General features: G+C 36.3%; 2 protein-coding genes and 1 pseudogene across 6 annotated transcripts; 2 read left to right on the forward strand and 1 right to left on the reverse strand.

Annotated features, from left to right (window-relative positions):
- Positions 1-247: 247 nt before the first annotated feature.
- LOC147521339 (uncharacterized) lies at positions 248-3168 on the reverse strand. Of its 3 annotated transcripts, none has more exons than XM_086558330.1 (7): positions 2920-3168; positions 2338-2750; positions 2065-2210; positions 1755-1923; positions 1247-1345; positions 763-845; positions 248-553 (listed from the first exon to the last, which is right to left on the reverse strand). In XM_086558330.1, the coding sequence occupies exons 2-7, from the start codon at positions 2698-2700 to the stop codon at positions 406-408; spliced, it is 1008 nt and encodes a 335-aa protein (XP_086414456.1). In that variant the 5' UTR covers positions 2701-2750; positions 2920-3168; the 3' UTR covers positions 248-405. The 3 variants fall into 3 exon arrangements, with proteins under 3 accessions (XP_086414456.1, XP_086414501.1, XP_086414563.1); XM_086558375.1 differs by having other exon boundaries at positions 248-535; positions 2920-3165; XM_086558437.1 differs by lacking the exon at positions 2338-2750 and having other exon boundaries at positions 2920-3164.
- Positions 3169-11245: 8077 nt separating this feature from the next.
- LOC147521340 (AUGMIN subunit 1-like) lies at positions 11246-13453 on the forward strand. 3 transcript variants are annotated; one of them, XM_086558744.1, is made up of 6 exons: positions 11246-11627; positions 11704-11836; positions 11967-12101; positions 12212-12335; positions 12804-12941; positions 13068-13453. In XM_086558744.1, exons 3-6 carry the CDS (start codon positions 11980-11982, stop codon positions 13173-13175), a joined length of 492 nt encoding a protein of 163 aa, XP_086414870.1. In that variant the 5' UTR covers positions 11246-11627; positions 11704-11836; positions 11967-11979; the 3' UTR covers positions 13176-13453. The 3 variants fall into 3 exon arrangements, with proteins under 3 accessions (XP_086414870.1, XP_086414939.1, XP_086414802.1); XM_086558813.1 differs by having other exon boundaries at positions 11295-11627; positions 11674-11836; XM_086558676.1 differs by lacking the exon at positions 11246-11627 and having other exon boundaries at positions 13068-13285; positions 13362-13453.
- Positions 11370-11840, forward strand: LOC147521341 (AUGMIN subunit 1 pseudogene; annotated as a pseudogene).
- Positions 13454-13688: the final 235 nt, after the last annotated feature.

Here is a 13688-nt window from a genome sequence, read left to right on the forward strand (position 1 = left end):
TAATCAAGATGTGAATTTGATGTGTGCATTAAATTGGTTTTAATTATTTTAAGATTTGGGATTATCTTCTTTATCCGAATATAATGCATTTTGTGGTACTTTTTTTCTAACTAATAAGTCCAAGTAGTTTCTTTGGAGAGTAAATGACGCCAGATATAGCGGATAGAATAACCCTTACCAAACACATTTTACGCCATAAAATGAAATCTGATGTAATCTATTTGGTGAGAATATGAGATTATAGTAATAACATGAAACAAGCTCTTCATCAACTGTGTTGACATATTCAAAATTGTATGGATAGATTTACATGGATGGGTCATGGAATTACATATTTCTGTTTGTAAATGGTCAATATTGATGGTATTACAGCTTACAAGGATAGCAAGATTAAAAGATCCTGGACTAATCATCTCCTTTGGTTGTTGGGGAGCTGACAGGCACAGCTGAAAGTGGGGGACGCAAGAGAAGATATAATGCAGGGCCCAAGAATGGAATTACTGTTAAAGGCAGGATCCAAGAACCTTTGTTTGTCCTGCAGTAGGAAATATTCCTGAAGTTTATACAACTTTATTACTAATAAAATTAAATTATAAAAGTAAGTTTTCTCAAATAGGTTTTACACCAAGTTGATGCAAAATGTGTTTAGCTGTTGTGCAAGGGCACCTACCCAAATTATAGGTTTTCGCTTCCTAAACAGACTAACTAACAACAAGGTGCAAAGGGAGCAAAAACCATGCAAATATGAAGTATAGTCCTTACCATTTCCGAGCAGTCATATCATTGTATACCCAGAAAGGAGCAAACGTCGATAGTAGAGTGAAATCAAGAAATGTGACATGGATCTGCAATACAGAATGAAAATAAGCCATCACATATAAAAGCTTGCCAGACTAGAGCATTGAACTGGACTATCTTATTCAGATAGTCAAGACCAGGTCATTTGACAGGACAAAAGAAAAATTTAAGGTAATTTAAAGGCGTTGATAAGAAGTTTCTTTTCTCAAAAAGTCAAATAATTGAGTTCGTTGATATCCTCATAGAAGTCTCTTGGATGTGTGAACCAACGGTTTAGAAATACAAAATCATCTCATTTTCTCAAAACCGTCAAATGGTCTCAAGGACCCTCATCCCTATGGTATTAATTAATTATAACATTTGAAATTGATGACATCTCAGTAATATCAGTATAGTAGCTGCTAGCTACAAACCATACAAATGAAAAATCGTGATTAAAGAAACTTACAAATTTGCTCTCTCTGCAGTACTGATAAAATTCCGTCCACACATCTGCATTAGCTAGAGCTGCGTATGCAAATACACCTAAACCTGCAGCAAGCAATACCTGACATGCAATATATCGAGTTACTTAATCAAATAGCACAAACAACTCTGAATACCAGCACCCAGATATTTCTTAATTTTTATCATCTAAAGCATCTTAACACCAAGACTCCTAAGAAGTTTACTAGTAGTACAATTTGAAAACCCAAGGTGCCCGACAAGATGGCCCTGAAAAAGATTCATGCACACCAACAAAGACGGTACACACTTTATCAGAACCGGTGGCTTACTTGCAAGGGTTATAACTTGTGATTGCCCAACATTTTGACTGTCATTTTGGTATGAAAAATTGGGTGGGATCAGTCAAATGGTGCTATACTGTTCATAGCATCTAATTCACTAATTCAGACATTTCGGTAGGTTCTCATCAAGAATAAGCTTGTGGTCAAGTATATATAGAAAATCCATACCACAGCAGTTAGTTTTGATTCAAGAAAGTTCAGAGGCCATCTTCCAAGCTCAGATTCTTCAAGAGAGGGTGGGGGTGGCTTCCATAAAACAAAGTATGGAAGAAGAGCATATGCACCACCAAAACATGAAAGCACTAGGAATGGCCAGACACGGACTCCATCTTTTGAGCTGCATTATTAAGGTTACAGGATTTAATAAATCTCATCTTCCTTAGAAATCGTCATATTAGAAATTTAGAACGACAACAAACTAAAATCACTTGGACATATAAGGACCACAAATTTAGAATTAGATATGCACTATAATCACCTTCTACCGCTTGGAAGCAGAAGCATACTGTAACTTATTGACCACAAACCCATGATATACCATAACGACACGAGCACTTTATTCATCTCAAATCCATCATCTCCCTTCAAATTCAGGAGCTTTTCCAGAAAGTACATATCCCTAGACTGGAAAAAGCTAGGAAGTTAATGGACATATGCCCACACAAAGCACAAAATATAACATCAAAAGTAATCTGAGATCCTACAACGCAGGATTATATGTCTCAAGTCTAAAATTACAGTATACGCGTACCGGAGTTTGGTTTGGGGTGAGCACGAAAACATAATACATGAGACCAGTCCACAATGCAAATAGCAGAATTGAAGTAGTCCAGTCTCTTTCAGTACCCAGCTTATTACTATTATTCTCATCTTCGGGTAAAGTTTCTTTTGGGTTCTCAGTGTTGAGGGAGTTGTGACAGATTTGAAGAACACCATTTATTTTCCATTTTGTAGATAATGCACAAGTTGAAACTGAGAGTCCATTGCATAGTTTTAAAGATACTTTGAGAAATGAAGTTACTTTATTAGGCTTTGGTAGGGGTTCACAAGGGACCCGAATTGAGAATTTTGGAGACGAAAAATTGCCAGAGATGAGGCTGGAACTGGGAAACATGCTTGGGATGGAGAGTGATGACTTTAAGTTGGTCTCTTTGTCAAAGCTAACTGCAATGAGTTCCCATTGAATGTTTTAGCAATGAGATAATTATGTGGCCAACTCCAAATGCCAAAGGAATGTATACATATTATATAACCAAGAGTGCTATAAGAAGTGCAATCATATATTGATAGTAATGAAAACAACGTAAGAAACAATTTGGAAGTTGGCAAATACCTGAAACACAGAATCCAAAATCCTTAGCAACAAGTCCAGCCAATAATATCCAGTGAGCAGAAAAAACCAATGGGGAGCACGAATGAACTAACTAGAAGAGATAAAAGTGAAGTACAATGAATGGAAAACAACTAACTCAACTCAGCTTGAGGTTGATTGTTTGGGTAAAGATTCCATTTCCTTAAAATTCAGTTATGCTCTGTTTTTCAGTTTGTTGGTAATGGTCAAAACTGTCCATGTGGATAGAAGTAGGGGATAAAACTGTCAATGCAGGACAATAAGCAGACGTGGACACTCTCACAATTAGGGTTGGAAATAGAGCGGTTCGGGTCGGATTTTCACTCAAAACTCTTTACCATATTTGGATCTATCTGGATTTGGATCGGATTTCGGATATCTATATCTATTAAAAAACACCAAAAAATACACTATTTTAATAATTTATATATATAAATGTAAGATATAAATTAGAGCAAGTCTAATAGAGAGCTGCTAAAAGTGCTATGTAGGCTTTTTAGCTTGTCCAGTGGGGCAGGAATCGGGTCGGGTTCGGGTCGGATATGGCTATATCCGAATCCGAATAGTTTCATAATATCCGAACCCGATTATATCCAAAACCGACCCGAACCTAACTAATCCGATTGGATAACACTAAAAATTCAAAAAAAGCTCAAAAAATATATTTGAAGAACTTGAACCCGAACCCGAATCAAACCTGAATAAGTAAACGGATATAAAAATTGACCCGAACCCAAATTATTTGGGGTCGGGTCGGATTTGGGTCAAATCTAACCCGATTTCCTACCCTATTGCCCAGTCAAATTTGGCTCTCCAAAATAAAAAAACCAATCCAATCGCATTTTCTGTTTTTGAAGCGCTAAATGATACGGACGGCATAGTTTCTGCCGTCCGTCCATTATTTTTTGAAATTTTTTTGGACGGACGGCATAGTTTCTGCCGTCTGTCGAAATTTAACACACGGACAGTAGAAACTATGATGTCTGTCTCCCAAACTTATTATAGCAGCTGCTAGTGAAGGTCTTAACTTTGGCTGGGTTTTTTACTCTTTCCAAATTTAAGACCCTTTTAGCAGTCCCATGGATTGACATTTTTGTAGTTGGAGTGTTATATTTGCCTTTAGCAGACCATATAACCTCCCATTGGACTTGCTCTTAGTGATCTGTCATCTGTCCACGTGGCAGTAGTAGTGTGAGAAGGCATGCATGCATGGCTGCTACTAAGTGCTTCTGCTATAATCATTCTTGTAAAACGGCAGCTCTGAGCAGTTTAAAGCGAAAGTGACCACTGACGAGAGGACGGACATGATGAGCACGCAGCAAGGATTCATTTCTCATAGGAAAGTTATGGATATAGAAAACTTGTAACCCTTTATATGGTATGCAAAATCCTTTGTCAATCCTTGCACAGATTTCCAGAACTTAAACTAATGCAAGTCAGATTAGTCCAGTTGAAGAACCCCGAGTGTCGAAGACCAAACAATTTCATAGTCGACTGAGTGCATTATATATAGGAGCTAAATTTATTAATCTTACCGACTGATCTATCACAATTTGACCTCGATGGCCATATAATCCCAGTTTAATAAACTGTTAACCCAGTCATTCAACCCTGCAAAACTAATTGAGACGGATTGGTAAAGTTGATTAATGAAACTGTGATAAAGGAATAAAACATTAAGAGTTTATAGCACAAAATCAAAAGTCTATAGGAATCCAACAATTCGCTCAAAAGCTGCCACCAAGTCGATTCAAAATTTTCCTTCTTGAAGCATCGTGTGCATAAAAAAATACAGCCATAATTAAATGCCATTCCAATTCATGCATGCTTGTACCCTACAACATACTTAGACAATTAATGATAACAGTTTATCATTAGCATTCAAAAAAGCAAGACAGTTCATCTTCGGTTCCATTCCTAACAATCAAGAAAGAAAAACATTTTAGGTAGCAAAACCTGCCTACAACGTCAAAAACAAATAGCACGAGTTAAGCACACACAGTATGTGGAGATGCCATCTATAAAAAAAAAGAAAAAAAAGTATGTGGAGATGTTGGAATCTCTTGTGTATTTCTAAATACTAGTGTGTGTGTGTGCAAAGTGGAGGAGATGAACAAATGGTATTCTCGCCACTTTAGTGCATAGTAGATAGTCCCACATTGGTTATCCACCACATCGGGTGGGGTTAGGGCTTGGGCTTGGGCTTCTTGTTGTGGGGTAGTGGTTAGACCAATAGCCTAAACTTGTTTTGCCTTTTTCTTGGCAACAAGTTTCGGTGTTCTATTAGGAGTTGGTCTCTCTTCCTCCTAACCTCTATAAATAGGATTTGTGAGTCCATAGAGAGGAGACTTGATCGAAACTCAACTCCGAGAGAAACGAAAACTAAAACCAGTCCTTTAATTTTCTTCTTCTTTCTTCCGTCGGCCCGGAGAGAGTTATATTCGTTTCTAGAGGGTAGTCCGCGTTCTAGTGCAAAGTCGTTTCTTTGTTAACCATTGAATCCTGTGAGGAAGACGCCCATTGTTGCCTTTACGCACCATTGGAAGGGGCGAAATCTTTCCTTAAGGATGACCTTAATCCGCCTTGGTTATTCCTTCCATCTGGCGCCCTGTTTCTTTATTGATATCTTGTTCTTACGTTTCTACTTTAGTTGTTGTGTTCATACAACTATTCTAACAATCTTAAGGAAAGAGTTTTGTAGTAGAACAAAGGAGAGTGCTTTAATACTAATCAAAAAGATAAGTCTTTTACTTTGAATTATTTTTGTGTTATTGTGTTATGACTTTAGAAATTTTCTAATAATTTCGTTTTTGTTAGGAAACCAATTAAAGATTCAATATTTATTGATCTTTTTGTGGTTTATCAAACCCTATATATGGTTGTAGACCTTTCTCCTACGTTTGTGGGAGTCAAATATGAGATTTCTATCAAGAAAAACGTCAAAGTTCGTCTTTTTGACTCTTTGCGTCACTCGTTCACGGAAACTACTATAACTTTCAGCTCAAAACTCGGTTTTGCAATCCGCTTTTTGGGTTGAAAAGCTGATTCAAAGAGCTTTCCAGTGGTATAAGTCTTGATACCCAATTCTTCATGAGCTGGTTCAGAATTACAGTTCTTTTGAACTGTTTTTTCTAGGAGGAAAATATGGTAATCCGATTTTTTCAATCGGTTAGGTATCGTATTCTTTCACTCTTTGCAATTCTTTTGGTTTGATTATATGGTGATATTCTTGCCTTGAGTTGCATGCTAGTTTTTCTTAGGAGGGAAATCTCTAAGCTTAAACTTCTTTAATAACCTAGTCAACAAATTATACGTGTTTATCACTGAGGAATTAATTGGTTTGACTAGAAGTAGTTTGATATTAATTTTCTTTGTACATATGTAGATGTATGTAGATGGTCTAAGAGAGACCTTAAGATAGTTAATATCAACCACACTCAAATCTTGGATAGTAATTATAATGTATTCAATGCATAATTGCTTATCTTTATTGAGTGAACGTGTTGTTAGACGATGGTTATAATTGTACTATTTTGAAAATACATGTTAGATGAAGTAACTTGTAGCTTATATCCAATATAGCATATGTTAAAGTTGTGTAGCATGCTAGTTTTGGATATTAATCATCGTGGATTTACTTTAAACTTGATAATAGTTTATTGGTAAATTTTCTAGTTGAAGACATTAATGGGTTGAGCCATTAGATATTGTGGTAGTACTTGAGGGCTTGTTGATAGGGTATTCTATCTTACTTGAGCTCATGTAAAAAGAGGAGGTGGAGTCCTCAGTTGTTTTGCATATTCAATTGGCTAGATTTGCTTAAATATCATATACTTTTTGTTGTGAGGGGTACGTTAAAGTTTACTTTTTCTCAACCTATGATATGATATTTACCATGTTTGGCATGAATGCATTATTTAACATTGACATGAAGTTTAACCATGTCATATATTATTAAGTAATGAGCATCGTTGTCTCAGAGGAAACAATATGGGAAACAATCAATATCCTCTTAAACCTAATTTAGTCGAGGAGATGTAAGGTAATGGTTTGTCTTCTTAGACAATATCCTCCAAATGACTATTTTAGACAAGGAGATGTAACGCTTGTAGATTGTCTTATTAGGCATTATCCTTCTATGACTATGGATAAATAGCCAAGGTGATGTACAAGTGCGTGGATTGTCTCCCTATGACAGTTGGAATGTTGAATGATGAAAAGAAGGATGATAATGATATTATCTCGGGTAAAACCTTTTTCATCTAATTCTTCTATTATTTAAAATTCATTTGAATCACTTGTGGATTTCCTTTCATATAGATAGCATGAACATAATATGACTATGTTTAATATGATCTAGAATCATAGACTTGAGTAAAGTATATTCTTGTCATAAGAGTGCATTTTATTGTTGTTGTTTCTTTTAGTGTTTGTAGCGGTATAATGTGTTTTGCATGTAAGTTTGATTAGGTTGAGTAACCATTGAACAAGGGGGGTAGTGACCCATATGCATGACAACTGTTTTACCATAGTTCATCTCACAAGATAATTGGAAAGACAACTTAACTACAAAGTATGGAAAGGTCTTGGGCCTATCCAAAAATGTTTCAAAATGTGGGGGTGTCTTGCCAAGGCTATTGTGAATGAATCTAAAAAAGAAATATTTTTTGAGACCTAGAATTATCAAGTAGATGTTCATTGGTGAAACTCATAATAGTGATGTTTGTTTTCGGTTGTCATGAGTGATAACAATTTTGTAGATACCACACTATTATTGAATGTCTTATATGCTAATTTTATTTGAGGTTGTGCTTTAGAAATTGGCATAGAGTGGTTGAATGTTCATAATGAACTACATAAGATAATCCCATTATTTCTGCACAAGAAATTTGGAAGACTATCAATGAGTATTTCCACCATTAACTTGGTGATGATGTTTATATGTTTCTTAAGGAAGATTCATTAACCTATAAGGAAGTTATGCCGTCATGAGAAGTGTCTTTTTTGAAGGATACAACTCCTCTAAACCGGACTCTTGATTTATTGGGGATCTATAGGTTGAATTGGATCTTCAAGAGAAAACTAAAAGCGTGATAGTTGTATTGCAAAATACAATGTTAATAATAATAGCCAAGGGGTTTCAATCGGAGACAAAATTTATACTATTTTGAAACCTTGCTCATATAAACTAGAATTTCTTCTACTGAATTCTAAAGACTCTAGTTGAGTAGTTGTCTGCGGAACTACAATACCAAGTAGTACCGTGATGGTGAAGGTATACAATTTAGTTAAATCTTTGTATGAGTTGATTCAAGCTATAAATGGCATGAGCAATTCAACAACATATTAGTGTCATATGGATGTCAAAGTACCGTTGTTGATAAAAAAAAAAAATGTGTACTTTTCTTTAGAGCAAAAGCAAGACATATGTGTTAATCTCTCTTTGTTTAGATGATTTAATATCATGAGTGCTAGCATTGAGAATGTGTATGAGACGAGAGAAATTCCTATTTGAAACACGTCATAAACCGTCATTGAAAATGATAGTTTATTATGTCGTTAAACTCATTTCTAAGCTGCTATATTTCGGGTTGTCAAGATATTGGCGTTTGAATATGGTTGAAGGTTACCATACCTTAAACCAGACCCGGCCGGGATGGTATAAGGGAATTTTGGGCACTCTGAGAATTGAATGATTTGGTGAATATAGGAATTAAAACTTCGTGTTGGTCTCATTATATTGTTATAACACTTAGTAGAAATATTTTTCATTGAAAAGTATGGGTATTATGATAGTAAGCATGTGTTAACACATTTTGTGGCAAATATCCATCTTATGAAAAATAATCTCCTTGTGTTTTCTCATACTAAATATGTCAATATCATTGGTAGCCAATTGTACTTGATGGATAATGTATGTGAGACATGACATTGCCTACATTAATGGCATCTTGGTGATAACCCATTGTGTCCTTATAAGGAACTTTGATGTATATTGTCCAGTTATCCAAAATCTTATAGCGAGAGCCATTGATTATGGACTGATATTTAGTAGATTTCCATCATTGTTAGAAGGGTAATATGTTATAAAAGCTGGATCGATAATGTTTATGTGTTTACCTTTGGTGGAAATTGAGTGTCTTGGATATCATCGAAGCTAATCGCATTTAGAAAAGGCATGTGATGATCTTTGAGTGGGTTAGCAACCTCTTGGCAAATCTTCCCATTGGCTCTAAACACCTCCTCGATGTGTATATGCTTTGCAAACTGTCTCATTGCAATAGCTAAGACATGTTATCTTATGTCAATGGGAAAAGAATACATGTAAGTTGAGATATAACTTAATCAAGCAACCTGCTAGAGATTATGTTAGGTTGGACTTAGTTTGGCCACATGTCTAATCTGCACCACTTCTTTGGAGGCAAGTGGTTATCGTCGAGGGGATGGGACTTTTGCCTTAGATAGAGGGGCGACAGCCCAACCCCACCTATGTGATTGGAGATCCCATGAATTAGGTTCAAAGGGAAAACAAGTCACCTCGTAAGCTCTGGTATGCTATTGTCTTTCTTTGAGGCGTCCCACCCTATGACTAGATAGCATTATTGTATACTTTGTATAACTTGAATAGCAATGAGAAAAGGTTGAGTTATTTTACTCTTAATGGAATCCATAGTCCATTATTTTTTATGAGATAGTGTATTCTAAGCTGCTATGTACACTTGATGGATATCCACCTACGTGAATGTAGAACTGGGTCGGTTCTTATGAGTATTGAGCAAAGTACTCTAGAGCATTCACATAACAGGCGTATGCCAAAAAGCAAAAACACCATTGAAACAGGCATATAATGAAAGAAGCAATGTGGGTGCATGTCCTCTATTTTTTTACTACAAGGGAATGTTGGTTCAAAGATTTTTTAATCCACCACTTTCACGTATTATAAGACATGTTACCCTATGGTTTCAAGCAAGTAAAGCACCGAGTATCTTATGCATTGTTTTTTCGATTCTCTCGGCATTTTAGTTAACCCATTTCTTTTTGTAATATCCTATTCCAAAATAGTGGGGACTATTAGTATTTTGAAATAGTGGGGGATTGTTGGAATCTCTTGTGTATTTCTAAATACTAGTGTGTGTGTGTGTGCAAAGTGGAGGAGATGAACAAATGGTATTCTCGCCACTTTAGTGCATAGTAGATAGTCCCACATTGGTTATCCACCACATCGGGTAGGGTTCGGGCTTGGGCTTGGGCTTCTTGTTGTGGGTAGTGGTTTAGACAATAGCTTTAAACTTGTTTTGCCTTTTTCTTGGCGACAAGTTTGGTGTTCTATTAGGAGTTGGTCTCTCTTCCTCCTAACCTCTATAAATAGGAGGGCTGTGAGTCCATAGAGAGGAGACTTGATCGAAAACTCAACTCGAGAAAACGAAAACTAAAACCGGTCCTTTTCTTCTTCTCTTCTTCTGTCGGCCAGAGAGTTATATTCTTTGTTCAGAGGGTAGTACGTTCTAGTGCAAAAAGTCGGTGGCATTAACCATTGAATCTGTGAGGAAGACGCCATGTTGCCTTTCTGCACCATTGGAAGGGGCTTAAATCTTTCCTAAGGGCGGCTAATCCGCCTTGGTTATTCCCGATTCTTTGCCGTCCTTGTTTCTTTATTACTCTTGTTCATTCGTTACTACTTTTAGTTGTTGTGTTCATACAACTATTCTAACAGGAGATGCCTTGGGAAGAACAAATAAGGCAGCTATTTGTAGATACTATGCAAAAACCAACAACAATAATCATAAGCATGCACACAAAACAACGGCAACACTGATGCTTCAAGCACCAAGAGTAACTCCTTTGGTATCCTATGATGTATCATGTGCAAGTTAAGAAACCAAGTATAAACATATTAACAGTAAACCTTAATTATTAAGTTAAAACGAAATCTAATAGATAAGTTTTGTTTTACAACATGCTTAAAAGCATAATCCACTTTTACTATTCAATAGCATAATTAAAATATGCAGAAGAACAAGTGAAGTAAAAAAAATCGTTGTAAAATAGTCAAGTCAGCGGAGCGAACGTTCTGGGTAGAAAGAGAATACGCAGATAAAAATGTGTTTGGTTGGTTTCTGTCTGTCTGTCTTCATCTCTTCTCTTCTCTTCTCTCCCTTTCTTTCTCCACGCACTCTCCCTCTCCCTCTCCGCTCACGCCTCCACTGCTCATCAGTATACTAGTATTTCATGTCCGCTCACTGCCATGCAGTGGTAAAAACTTCGTCATGATATATTGGGCTGGGCTTTAAAACGCCCATGAGTTCGGGCCATTAAAGTTTTGCAATTGGTTTTGGTTTTGGTTTTTCATTTATGATTCGAAGGTTGGAGGATTTAATATTGAGTAAAGGTCTTGAATTTGCAGAGTTTAAACAGAAGAAAATAAACAAAGGATGAGTGATTTGATTTCAACGGCCGATCCATCTGTAGATGAAGGGAAGAGTGGATTTGACACTGCTCATATTGCACAAGTTAAAACTTGGCTTGCTTCCCAATTTGAGGCTGTAGGTAAAGATGTGCCAGATTTTGAGTATACACCACGAAGTATTGCCCATTTACATGCCCTTGCCACTGTCTCTCAAGCAAAACTCAAGCAGCTGGAATTGTTGCTGCTGATCTACGCCAGAAGGCAGTGGAATATCGTTCACAAGGTAATTATTTTTGTTTGTTTAGTCTTCAAATGTGAATATATGAAAGATGGAGTGCTTTGTTTTTGTCTTAATTCAGCTTCCAGAGTCAGAGAGGTACTTGAAAATGTAGGACTTGCTCAAGAAAGTTTACCACAAAATGCAGTTGCCTCAGTGCAGGTTCTAGCTAATGTGGCAAACTTGTTGAATATAAGAGATACGGAGTTAAGTAGGTGAGTATTTGTATATCCTCAGTGTGCATATTGGTGTGTTTGATTGACTAGAAAGTATTTTTTGAATCTGTTTGCGAGAAAAAAAGCATTTCTGTGTAGAAGATGTTCTTACATGATATTTTGAATTTAGTTACCTTGTAGCAATGGGAGATATCTCGTTGAGGAAGACTGGTGTAGAGGAGAAGAGGACGAAAGTACAGAAGGAATGCAAGGTTCTTCTGGATTATACGCGCAAGGCAATTGCTCGCCTAACATATTTGAAAAGGTCCGTGTCTTGAAGAGCTTCATTCTTATATTTGTGCATTCAAGTGTATCAAGAGTGTGATTTGATTCTAGCGGAATAAACATTCAAGGAACTTGGTCATATTCTTGCAGAACGCTTTCTCAGTTGGAAGATGATGTAACTAATTGCGAAGCTCAAATGGTTCATTGGAAGACAAATTTGGCTATTATGCTCTCAAAAGAACGGCAGTACTTGCAGCAGTATTCTAATTACAAGGTAAATTGTTGACTTTCTTTTCATATTTTGTCCATGTTTTCTCACTCCAGTACTGAATGATCTCTCCTTAGGAGTCTTTAAACTACTGATTTGATGTGATAACAAACCCCCAACATACCTAAAAAATTGGGTGAACGACGTTGTGGAAGAGAAAAGTAGAAGTATATTGCCAACCTTTTTGAGTTTAATGTGCATCAGTGCATGCACCTCCTGGACTGTTAAGTGTCAACATCTTTGACAACTGATTAAAATATGCTTTTTCCTTGCTGAATATTCTAGATTGGATCATCATTGAATCAGTAGGAATAGTGCTTGCATTGATGTTCTGGTAAATAACATAATGATAATTTCTTTTATTATTAATATTTTTGTTTTGTTGCATTGCTCGAGATGCCGTACTTGCTTCCACTATTTCCCTTGTCTGTTTGTCTGAACACAGCTTATATACTAAGTTATTCTTGGGAGCAGGCTATACTAAATCGTGTGAGCTACACTTCGGATATTAGCCACGGTGTGTTGGTTGAAATGGCAGAGCATAGGAAAGAGTTGGACAAGAAGACAAAACCTATCCTGGACTCCTTGAGGAGCTACCAAGACTTGCCTCCTGTATGCATTTGCATGAAATTTTTATCTATTTTTTGACTGATCTTTCTGCATCAACCCATCAAGTCTCAGGCACTTGATGCATTTTAAGATGAAGTCACTTAACTTTTTTTTCTTGTCGTGTCACAGGATAAAGCTCTTGCCACTTTAGCCATTGAGGACAAAAGAAGGCAATATGCTGCTGCAGAGAAGTACCTTGAAGAAGTCTTACATTCAGCTCTTGCCACTACTGAGTAATTTACATTGCAGTGTTTATTTTATTTATGAATGTGTTCTTTATTGTTACTTTGTGTTTTGGCTCAAGTGGAAAAAGGTTCGAAAAAGTTCTTGAAATATATTTCTGAAGAGTAGTGTTTTTGTGATGGTGTTTGTACTTTGTGTTTTGGCTTGAGTGAAAAAATGTTTAGAAAAAGTTTCTGAAAGAGTAGTGTTTTTGCGATGGTGGTTGTACTTTGTATTTTGTAGATGTGTAGCGCATATGTAACCCACAACTAAATCAAGTGCTCGTTTCTTAAGATATACTGTCACTCGTATATTTGTAATTTTCAGATACCATGGGTGAACTAGTAATTAGTAGATTAAGGTCTGAGGCATTGAATCCTCGTGGTGAACTAGTAATTTTCACATACTTACTTGATGTGCTTTATGTAGAAAATAGTTTTATGATTTTTGTGTTTTACATGTTTTATTATGCAAAAGCCTACTTTTATATATACATATTATTACATAGTTATATGAGTGCTCATATTC

This window comes from Coptis chinensis, chromosome 1, assembly GCF_015680905.1.
Source record: "Coptis chinensis isolate HL-2020 chromosome 1, ASM1568090v1, whole genome shotgun sequence".
In the NCBI taxonomy this organism is placed as follows: domain Eukaryota; kingdom Viridiplantae; phylum Streptophyta; class Magnoliopsida; order Ranunculales; family Ranunculaceae; genus Coptis; species Coptis chinensis.

Coding starts and splice junctions, on each gene's coding strand:
- LOC147521339 (XM_086558330.1), bottom strand. CDS start 2,700: ATGTTTCCCAGTTCCAGCCTCATCTCTGGCAATTTTTCGTCTCCAAAA. Junction 846..1,246: donor ACTGCAGAGAGAGCAAATTT/GTAAGTTTCTTT, acceptor TCTGTATTGCAG/ATCCATGTCACATTTCTTGA. Junction 554..762: donor GATATGACTGCTCGGAAATG/GTAAGGACTATA, acceptor TATAAACTTCAG/GAATATTTCCTACTGCAGGA.
- LOC147521340 (XM_086558744.1), top strand. CDS start 11,980: ATGGGAGATATCTCGTTGAGGAAGACTGGTGTAGAGGAGAAGAGGACG. Junction 12,336..12,803: donor AGCAGTATTCTAATTACAAG/GTAAATTGTTGA, acceptor TCTTGGGAGCAG/GCTATACTAAATCGTGTGAG. Junction 12,942..13,067: donor GCTACCAAGACTTGCCTCCT/GTATGCATTTGC, acceptor GTCGTGTCACAG/GATAAAGCTCTTGCCACTTT.